We start from the raw sequence: 11,727 nt of genomic DNA, 5'->3' as shown, positions 1-11,727 counted from the left end.
AGCCACATCACATCATGACTGATCATAACCAGCTACATCACATCATGACTGATCATAACCAGCCACAACACATCATGACCGATCATAACCAGTCACAACACATCATGACCAATCATAACCAGTCACAATACATCATGACCAGCCACAGCACACCATGACCAATCATAACCAGCCACAACACACCATGACCAATCATAACCAGCCACAACACATCATGACCAATCATAACCAGTCACAACACATCATTACCAGCCACAACACATCATGACCAATCATAACCAGTCACAACACATCATAACCAGCCACAACACATCATGACCGATCATAACCAGTCACAACACATCATGACCAATAATAACCAGTCACAACACATCATGACCAATCATAACCAGTCACAATACATCATGACCAGCCACAGCACACCATGCCCAATCATAACCAGCCACAACACACCATGACCAATCATAACCAGCCCCAACACACCATGACCAATCATAACCAGCCACAACACATCATGACCAATCATAACCAGTCACAACACATCATTACCAGCCACAACACATCATGACCAATCATAACCAGTCACAACACATCATAACCAGCCACAACACATCATGACCGATCATAACCAGTCACAACACATCATGACCAATCATAACCAGTCACAACACATCATGACCAATCATAACCAGTCACATCACATCATAACCAGCCACAACACATCATGACCGATCATAACCAGTCACAACACATCATAACCAGCCACAACACATCATGACCGATCATAACCAGTCACAACACATCATAACCAGCCACAACACATCATGACCGATCATAACCAGCCACAACACATCATGACCGATCATAACCAGCCACAACACATCATGACCAATCATAACCAGCCACATCACATCATGACCAATCATAACCAGCCACATCACATCATGACCAATCATAACCAGCCACATCACATCATGACCGATCATAACCAGCCACATCACATCATGACCGATCATAACCAGTCACAACACATCATGACCAATCATAACCAGCCACAACACATCATGACCGATCATAACCAGCCACAACACATCATGACCAATCATAACCAGCCACATCACATCATAACCAGCCACATCACATCATGACTGATCATAACCAGCCACATCACATCATGACTGATCATAACCAGCCACATCACATCATGACTGATCATAACCAGCCACATCACATCATGACCGATCATAACCAGTCACAACACATCATGACCGATCATAACCAGCCACATCACATCATGACCGATCATAACCAGCCACATCGCATCATGACCGATCATAAACAGCCACATCACATCATGACCGATCATGACCAGCCACATCACATCATGACTGATCATAACCAGCTACATCACATCATGACTGATCATAACCAGCCACAACATATCATGACCGATCGTAACCAGCCACAACACATCATGACCGATCATAACCAGCCACAACACATCATGACCGATCATAACCAGCCACAACACATCATGACCGATCATAACCAGCCACAACACATGACCGATCATAACCAGCCACAACACACCATGACCGATCATAACCAGCCACAACACATGACCGATAATAACCAGCAACAGCACATCATGACCGATCATAACCAGCCACAGAACATCATGACCGATCATAACCAGCCACATCACATCATGACCGATCATAACCAGCCACATCACATCATGACCGATCATAACCAGCCACAACACATGACCGATCATAACCAGCAACAGCACATCATGACCGATCATAACCAGCCACATCACATCATGACCGATCATAACCAGCCACATCACATCATGACCGATCATAACCAGCCACAACACATGACCGATCATAACCAGCAACAGCACATAATGACTGATCATAACCAGCCACAGCACATCATGACCGATCATAACCAGCCACATCACATCATGACTGATCATAACCAGCCACATCACATCATGACCGATCATAACCAGCCACAACACATCATAACCAGCCACATCACATCATGACCAATCATGACCAACCACAACTCATCATTACAAATCATAACAAGCCAGAACCTGTAATAACCAATCAGAGTCATTCCTAACTTATGAAGCTATATCAGTGTCAGGTGTATGTCGTTGAGTGTAAGAGTGCCAGTACTGTTTTAGTGGTGTGGTCCTTTTTGGTGGTTTTCCTGCCCAGGTGGGGAATCAAACCCTAGTCTACTGTTGTGAGGTGTGTGGTGTTACCCACAGCTCCCCCCTCAGACTCCAGCATGTGTCTGAACCTTGAGGTCAGCAGTATTTCTATTCTCTCTGAAGTGTGCACTGAGGAGTCACCGAGCGTTCTCCTGAAGAATGACCGTGTTCAAAACGCCCTGCTCTTGTTCCCTGTTCAGAACTGCACTCGGGCACCATCAGTGTGAGGTCATTCAGTCCAGACTGCTCAGGGTGGACAGAACCGGTCATGCTCCTGAGGATCTGGATCAGGATATTTATTTGTCTGCAACAAGAAGATCACATTTAACACAGAGCTCCACAACAACTTACTCTCAGTTCTTCAGAGATCCTCCTCCATCTCTCCTCCACTCACCTCTACCTCTCCTCCACCTCTCCACACTCCTCCACCAGCCACAACACATCATGACACATCAGCACATCGTCCTCACACTCCTCCGCTCACTTCTCTACCTCTCCTCCAGCTCTCCACACTCCACCACTCACACCTCTACCTTTCCTCCCCGTCCCCACTCCTCCACTCACCTCTCTACCTCTCCTCCACTGACCTCTCACATTCCTCCACTCCTCCACCTCTTCACACTCCTCCACTCACTTCTCTACCTCTCCTCCAGCTCTCCACACTCCACCACTCACCTCTCTACCTCTCCTCTCCCTGTCCCCACTCCTCCACTCACCTCTCTACCTCTCCTCCACTGACCTCTCACATTCCTCCACTCCTCCACCTCTTCACACTCCTCCACTCACTTCTCTACCTCTCCTCCAGCTCTCCACACTCCACCACTCACCTCTCTACCTCTCCTCTCCCTGTCCCCACTCCTCCACTCACCTCTCTACCTCTCCTCCACTGACCTCTCACATTCCTCCACTCCTCCACCTCTTCACACTCCTCTGCTCACTTCTCTACCTCTCCTCCAGCTCTCCACACTCCACCACTCACCTCTCTACCTCTCCTCCCCCTGTCCTCACTCTACCTCTCCTCCTCCTGTCCCCACTCCTCCACTCACCTCTCTACCTCTCCTCCACTGACCTCTCACATTCCTCCACTCCTCCACCTCTTCACACTCCACCACTCACCTCTCTACCTCTCCTCCCCCTGTCCTCACTCTACCTTTCCTCCTCCTGTCCCCACTCCTCCACTCACCTCTCTACCTCTCCTCCACTGACCTCTCACATTCCTCCACTCCTCCACCTCTCCACACTCCTCCACTCACTTCTCTACCTCTCCTCCAGCTCTCCACACTCCACCACTCACCTCTCTACCTCTCCTCCCCCTGTCCTCACTCTACCTCTCCTCCTCCTGTCCTCACTCTACCTCTTCTCCCCCTGTCCCCACTCCTCCACTCACCTCTCTACCTCTCCTCCACTGACCTCTCACATTCCTCCACTCCTCCACCTCTTCACACTCCTCCACTCACTTCTCTACCTCTCCTCCAGCTCTCCACACTCCTCCACTCACCTCTCTACCTCTCCTCCCCCTGTCCTCACTCTACCTCTCCTCCTCCTGTCCCCACTCCTCCACTCACCTCTCTACCTCTCCTCCACTGACCTCTCACATTCCTCCACTCCTCCACCTCTTCACACTCCTCCACTCACTTCTCTACCTCTCCTCCAGCTCTCCACACTCCACCACTCACCTCTCTACCTCTCCTCCCCCTGTCCTCACTCTACCTCTCCTCCTCCTGTCTTCACTCTACCTCTTCTCCCCCTGTCCCCACTCCTCCACTCACCTCTCTACCTCTCCTCCACTGACCTTTCACATTCCTCCTCTCCTCCACCTCTCCACACTCCTCCACTCACCTCTCACATTCCTCCACTCCTCCAACTCTCCACACTCCTCTACCCCTCCTCCACCTTTCCTCTGCTCACCTCTCATATTCCTTCACTCCTCCACCTTTCAACTCTCTATGTTTCTGAAGTTAATCCCAAACCTGCCCAGTGCTATAGAGGTCTGGACTCTTCGCTGAGGTTCTCTCTCTCTCTCTCTCTCTCTCTCTCTCATTCTCTCTCTCACTCTCCCACAGATCAAGAGCCCCTAAAGGCTCCCTCTCACTTCATATCTGAACACATCCAGAGACCACTGTGAGAAGAACAGCTCAGCACCTTCAGAACCACGCAGGCCCCCAGACCACCCGGGTGTTCTCAAATTCGTAGGTCTGCTCTGGCCTCTGAGTTTTGCTCAGTGCTGTAAGTGTGTGTGAGTGTGTTTCTATGTTTGTCCCCACTGGCTGTGTCCTGGGGGCTCCAGGCTGGAATCATTTGCTCTGTCAGTGGGCCACTCTGGGTAAATGACACACAGTCCAAACTGAAGACTCCACAGCCAGTTCCCGCATGCCAATTAGACCCCCCCCCATACACACACACACACACACATACATTCTCTCTCTCTCTCTCTCTCCCAGATGGCAGCTGTATCAACAATTTACAGCCTGTGCTTTGAAGGTGTATGCACTCCTCCATTAATAATACAATGGGACTCCATCATTAAGTAGCTGCTTAATTCTTCTGCGTGAGCTTCAGGCTCTGAGCGTCGTGATGCGAGTGCGGAGGGATATTAAACATGCAGCAAGACCCCGGAGCACCAGCCTAATAACACATCGATAAACATACTGCTCATTAGCATATTCATATTCAGGAAAACTCCTCCCCTCTGTCTCCTTTTTCGTCATCATTACCCTGGAGAACCTCCCTCCACCTCTCTCCACATCCCTCTATCTCCCTCCACCTCTCTCCACATCCCTCTACATCCCTCTATCTCCCTCCACCTCTCTCCACATCCCTCTATCTCCCTCCACCTCTCTCCACATCCCTCTATCTCCCTCCACCTCTCTCCACATCCCTCTATCTCCCTCCACCTCTCTCCACATCCCTCTACATCCCTCTATCTCACTCCACCTCTCTCCACATCCTTCTATCTCCCTCCACCTCTCTCCACATCCCTCTACATCCCTCTATCTCCCTCCACCTCTCTCCACATCCTTCTATCTCCCTCCACCTCTCTCCACATCCCTCTACATCCCTCTATCTCCCTCCATCTCTCTCCACATCCCTCTATCTCCCTCCACCTCTCTCCACATCCCTCTACATCCCTCTATCTCCCTCCACCTCTCTCCACATCCCTTCACATCCTTCTACCTCCCTCCACCTCTCTCCACATCCCTCTACATCCCTTTATCTCTCTCCACCTCTCTCCACATCCCTTCACATCCCTCTATCTCCCTCCACATCCCTCTATCTCCCTCCACCTCTCTCCACATCCCTCTACATCCCTCTATCTCTCTCCACCTCTCTCCACATCCCTCTACATCCCTCTATCTCCCTCCACCTCTCTCCACATCCCTTCACATCCTTCTATCTCCCTCCACCTCTCTCCACATCCCTCTACATCCCTCTATCTCCCTCCACCTCTCTCCACATCCCTCTATCTCTCTCCACCTCTCTCCACATCCCTCTACAACCCTCTATCTCCCTCCACCTCTCTCCACATCCCTCTATCTCCCTCCACCTCTATCCACATCCCTCTATCTCCCTCCATCTCTCTCCACATCCCTCTACAACCCTCTATCTCCCTCCACCTCTCTCCACATCCCTCTATCTCCCTCCACCTCTATCCACATCCCTCTATCTCCCTCCACCTCTCTCCACATCCCTCTACATCCCTCTATCTCCCTCCACCTCTCTCCACATCCCTTCACATCCTTCTACCTCCCTCCACCTCTCTCCACCTCTCTCCACATCCCTCTACATCCCTCTATCTCCCTCCACCTCTCTCCACATCCCTCTACATCCATCTATCTCCCTCCACCTCTCTCCACATCCCTCTACATCCATCTATCTCCCTCCACCTCTCTCCACATCCCTCTATCTCCCTCCACCTCTCTCCACATCCCTCTACATCCCTCTATCTCTCTCCACCTCTCTCCACATCCCTCTACATCCCTCTATCTCCCTCCATCTCTCTCCACATCCCTCTACAACCCTCTATCTCCCTCCACCTCTCTCCACATCCCTCTATCTCCCTCCACCTCTATCCACATCCCTCTATCTCCCTCCACCTCTCTCCACATCCCTCTACATCCCTCTATCTCCCTCCACCTCTCTCCACATCCCTTCACATCCTTCTACCTCCCTCCACCTCTCTCCACATCCCTCTACATCCCTTTATCTCTCTCCACCTCTCTCCACATCCCTCTACATCCCTCTATCTCTCTCCACCTCTCTCCACATCCCTCTACATCCATCTATCTCCCTCCACCTCTCTCCACATCCCTCTATCTCCCTCCACCTCTCTCCACATCCCTCTACATCCCTCTATCTCTCTCCACCTCTCTCCACATCCCTCTACATCCCTCTATCTCCCTACACCTCTCTCCACATCCCTCTACATCCCTCTATCTCCCTACACCTCTCTCCACATCCCTCTACATCCCTCTATCTCCCTTCACATCTCTCCACATCCCTCTACATCCCTCTACATCCCTCTATCTCCCTTCACCTCTCTCCACATCCCTCTATCTCCCTCCACCTCTCTCCACATCCCTTCACATCCTTCTACCTCCCTCCACCTCTCTCCACACCCCTCTATCTCCCTCAATCTCTCTCCACATCCCTCTACATCCATCTATCTCCCTCCACCTCTCTCCACATCCCTCTATCTCCCTCCACCTCTCTCCACATCCCTCTACATCCCTCTATCTCCCTCCACCTCTCTCCACATCCCTCTACATCCCTCTATCTCCATCCACCTCTCTCCACATCTCTCTACATTCCTCTATCTCCCTCCACCTCTCTCCACATCCCTCCACATCCTTCTACCTCCCTCCACCTCTCTCCACATCCCTCTACATCCCTCTATCTCCATCCACCTCCCTCCAACTCTCTCCACCTCCCCCCACCTTCCTCCAGCTCCCTCCAGCTCTCTCCACCTCCCTCAAACTCCCTCCAACCCTCTCCATCTCCCTCCACCTCTTTCCACTAGTCTCCACCTTCAGTGGATGCACACTTCTGCTAAAGATACTGTTGTGTGTGCTGTAGTCATTATTTCCCAGAAGTGACCCCGCTGGACGTGGGCTTAAGCTCCTCCTTCCCAGACAGGAAGTGGGTGTCCAGAAGGCAGAGGTCAGACTCATTTGAAGGACATATCTGTGGGGTCATATAGCAGAGCAAGTGCTTTCTTGATAAAACAGTTGTTTATAGGTGCCCATGGTGCTTCTGCCGACCACCTATACACCATCTATGGCCCACCTAATGATCCTGGAAGGTCTGCCTCTATCTCCGGCCATTAGGATCTCAGTTTAAACTGCGATAGTGAAAACAACAAACTGCATGACCTAAAGGTGACCGGTAACCTCTGAGTCAGAACACACAGCCGTTCTGATCAAAAGGATGTAGGGATCAAATGAACAGTACAGGGAATAGCATTAAACACCCCATAAACAGCCCCCACAGCAAGTCCTGACCATGCAAAAGGCGAAGCTATGCAAATATAGCTGCTTCTGTCCTAGAGGCATTGGTCAAAGCTCCAGAGAACACAGTTCCAAAGCTCTCCTGCCCAATGTGGGGGTCTTTATACTCCTCCAGCCCACACTTGGCCTTGAGCATGGAAACCTTAATTATGAGCCACACAGCTAAAGAAATGATGAGTCCCCACAGAAAACCTTCAGAGGGTTTAATAGAGGACAAAGTCACGCTCCTGTTTACTGGCTGTTGTCCTGCCCTCAGGGCAGCTCCACCTTCTACAGTCTCACCTCAGGGTACTTTTTTACTGCGTCAGAGTTTGGAGCTTCAGAGGTAAACAGGGAATGCTCTGTGTTGCAGGTTGTGAAGGGTCTGCGTGGAAGCGGCTGCAGTGTGGAACAGTTGGAGATAAACGGGCTCCAGGGCCGTGTGAGGAATATTAATAGAAGGAAACTTGATCTGAGCACGTCCACCGCTGTCCATACTCAACACTGTGGGTCTGAAAGGATGTGGAGCTCTGTGTTTTGTATGTGTGTATGTATATTGTGATTGTGTACATATCTGTGTGTGTGTGTGTTTGTTTGTTTCTGTGTGTATTGTATATTTTATTTGTATTTTGCTTGTGTGTAGTGTGTTTGTGTGTGCAGTTTATATATTGTGTGTTTGTATTGTGTGTGTGTGTGTTTGTATTGTGTGTGTGTGTGCATCTGTGTGTTTGTAGTGTGTGTGTGTGTGTGTGTGCAAATATAATTGTGTGTGTGCATATATGTTTGTGTGTGTGTGTGCATATGCGTGTGCAAATATGTTTGTGTGTGTGTGCGCGCATATATATTTGTGTGTGTGCATATATGTTTGTGTGTGTGTGTGTGTGTTTTTGTATTGTTTGTGTGTGTTTGAATTGTCTGTGTACATCTGTGTGTTTGTAGTGTGTGTGTGTAAATATATTTGTTTGTGTGTGTGGGCTTATGTTTGTGTGTGTGTATGTGTTTTTATTGTTTGTGTTTGTATTGTCTGTGTGTTCGTGTGTGTGTGTGTGTGTGTGTGTGTGTGTGTGTGTGTGTGTGTGTGTGTGAGTGTGTCAGGCTCCTTGTTCATCTGCTGCTGCCTGACTCTGTACGACTCTGTGACTCCCCCCCTGTTGCTGTGAGACTGTGTGGCTCTAAATGATCAGCCTCTCCACTGCTCCTCGCTGGGTCCTTTATTAAAACGAGTGGAGGTGTCCAATCCCACTTTCAGGGGGGAGTTCTGTGGGTGGGGTTTTGTGGGTGTGTTTTTTTTTTAAACTTGTATGTATTTCAATTTTTAATGAGTCGAGAGCCTGGAGGGAAGAAATGAATTAACACAACGAGGAGCAAGTGCCCTTCAGAGGACTGTGTCTGTGGGATGGAGAGAGAGGGAGGGACACAGAGGGAGAGAGTAGATGAGAGTGAGAATGCATGTACCGGGGCTAATACAGTTTTTATTTGGCCTGACAGTAAAGATGATTTAGGCTGATGTGGGGACGCTGTAGTTCTGTCGTCCTCCATATTGCCTCCGTCTCCGGGGCAGAGTGGACGTGGGTCTAAGCCCCGCCCCTTCAGCGCAGGGACAGGTTGGTGCTGGTAAAAGCTGGGACAGAGTGTGTCGGGCTCATCAATGTTGCACGACGGCTCGGCGCTGGGCTGAGTGGCTTCATTAAAAGTGATGTTGAGTAATTTGGCGGCAGCGATGGCGCTGTGATCACGACCGGCTTCGTGGTGGAGAGACTGGAGGACTGATACTGAGAGAGAGAGAGAGAGAGAGAGAGAGAGAGAGAGAGAGAGAGAGAGAGAGAGAAATGCCCAAACAGCAGAATTCCACTCAGAGCAGGCTGCTATAATGGCAGATACAGTGTGTATGATCTCCATGGAAAAGCCAAAAGGAATGCTTCTGAAGCAGCTGCACATAAGTGTGGTATAAGCTTTTCTATAACAGCCGTTACTGTACTTATGAAGACCGTAGGTGTCAGTCGATGATGCTCACGCGTCTACAGCCTTGTGTCTCTATACTGAATGTAGTCTACTGTGTATGTGCATTAGAGAACTGGCCTGACCAACTGCAGAGCTGATCTGACTGATCCACCTAGATACAGCAGAGAGCAAAGCCCTGATTGGACACTTTTCCACTGAGTCAAGATTGTAGCCCTTTAATTTCCTGCAGTGCTTGAAGAATCTGAAAGGACTCTCCAGCCAAAATATTTAAAACAATGTAAAGCCACTAACCACTCATTTTTAAGTGTGGAAAATGTATGTTTAGGGCATAAATAATCGCCCGATTTGCTGTAATTAATCACGATTAATCCCACTTCAGAGTAGAGTTTTTAAAGAGTGGGTATTTAAATAAATACAATAAACAATAAACAAATTAATATAAGACCAACACAATGTAATTACATTTGTATATTTATAGGGAGAGCTTTAATGGAGAAAATGAATGCTTCATGTTGCAGTTTCAGGACTGGTGCCCTGTCCAGGGTGTGTACCCACATTGTGCCCAGGGATTCCCTTGACCCTGAACAATGACTGAATGAATGAATGAGTGAATGTTACAGCTTCAACAACCTTTAAAGAGATTAACGAAGAACTGAGCAATGAAGAAGATGAAACAGGAGCTCTCTCTGAGTGAGTGTGAGATTAGTTATGATATTTAATACATGTATTAGGATACATTAATACAATTCAGCATTAAATTAAATGTAATCGACCTTCTGAACTCAACAGTAGCGACACTGTGTTTGTGTCGATATATAAACTGCTAATTCAAAGAGTGAGTTATTGAAAGAATCTTAGAGGATCTGATCTTAGAGGGTGGGTCCAATTGCAGAATGACTGAGAGCCTCATTGACATGGCAATGTAAAAACACAGCATCAGTAGGAGGAGCGTTTAGAGGGTTTAGACACCCCTGCATGGGACGAGAGCTGAAATGTGGCCAGTGACTAAACTGAGCTGCTGCTAGGCGCTAAATTCCCAGCGAGGTAAAGTCATGGGGGCGTAATGTAGTCCAGATACAGGAAGTTTATCACAGCCGTCCCCCTGAGATACTCTTCCGTTCCCGTCAGGGCTTTAGAGGCTGAATGCACTAAAGGCAGGGTCTTTATCGGGGGGGGTTGTGAACGTATTGCGAACTGTGATTGGTCCGGTGGCAGCCCAATAAAATTCAATTTTCTGGTTCAAAGGCCAGCACAATCTCCTTCTGAAGGTGGGAGGAGCTTCTTAAAAAAAGGGCATGTTTTAGAGCGAACTTCAGTGAGTTGTTTTGACATGGTTTTGCAGCAGAGAGCTGACATTCCTATCATTACAAGGAGCAGAATGGACTACTGCAGTCACAGAATGTACGGTGACCGGTGAGGTTTGGTTGACAGCGCAGGGATTCCCTGGTGGCATGTGATATTAGTGCATTATGAATTTAGAGTTTAGAGAACACTAATGGACTACGCAAGTGAAAATGTCAGTCAGGGAAATAATGCTATAGGACAGGAGACTGCATGACACAGCGGATAGCACACATACCTTTAAACCCATTTAGTCACGAGCAGGACGAGTCTCTGAAGTAGAACAAGCTCTGGAAAAGAGTGAGGTGTTTCCCACTGACTGTATATATTTATATGGTAATATGTAAGTATGAATATATATGTGTGTGTGCGTGTACAGTGGGTTTTTACTGAAATCTAGTGAGAGAGAGAGAGAGAAATGGAATGGGGTGGGAGATGCAGAAAAGTTAGGGAAAAAATAGCAATGGAAATAAGCAGAGAGAGGGAGAGAGGGAGGTTGTATGAATTGTGGGTGCATTGATTTTGTCTACTCTATAATAATTTTCTTCCTGGGACATTAAATCAGGGGGATTGTTCGTCTGTATATTTTATGAAGGTTGCTCGGCCCCATCAGAGCACCTCCACTGTTTGAGCTGCTTTGTGTGTGTGTGTGTGTGCTATGTAAATGTGTGCATGCACTTGTGTGTATATATGTGTACCCGGTGTGTGTGA

General features: G+C 48.6%; 1 protein-coding gene across 1 annotated transcript; it reads left to right on the top strand.

Moving 5' to 3' along the window:
- The first annotated feature begins 1,144 nt into the window (after positions 1-1,144).
- Positions 1,145-2,056, top strand: LOC136694930 (sex-determining region Y protein-like). Its single transcript, XM_066668759.1, has one exon. The coding sequence runs from the start codon at positions 1,145-1,147 to the stop codon at positions 2,054-2,056; it is 912 nt and encodes a 303-aa protein (XP_066524856.1).
- Positions 2,057-11,727: the final 9,671 nt, after the last annotated feature.

This window comes from Hoplias malabaricus, chromosome 4, assembly GCF_029633855.1.
Source record: "Hoplias malabaricus isolate fHopMal1 chromosome 4, fHopMal1.hap1, whole genome shotgun sequence".
Lineage (NCBI taxonomy): Eukaryota > Metazoa > Chordata > Actinopteri > Characiformes > Erythrinidae > Hoplias > Hoplias malabaricus.
The sequence above is the reverse complement of the archived record's forward strand: the minus strand, read 5'-3'. Positions and strand labels throughout refer to the sequence as shown.

Excerpts from the sequence above, each read along its gene's own strand:
- LOC136694930 (XM_066668759.1), top strand. The coding sequence starts at position 1,145 with ATGACTGATCATAACCAGCCACATCACATCATGACTGATCATAACCAG.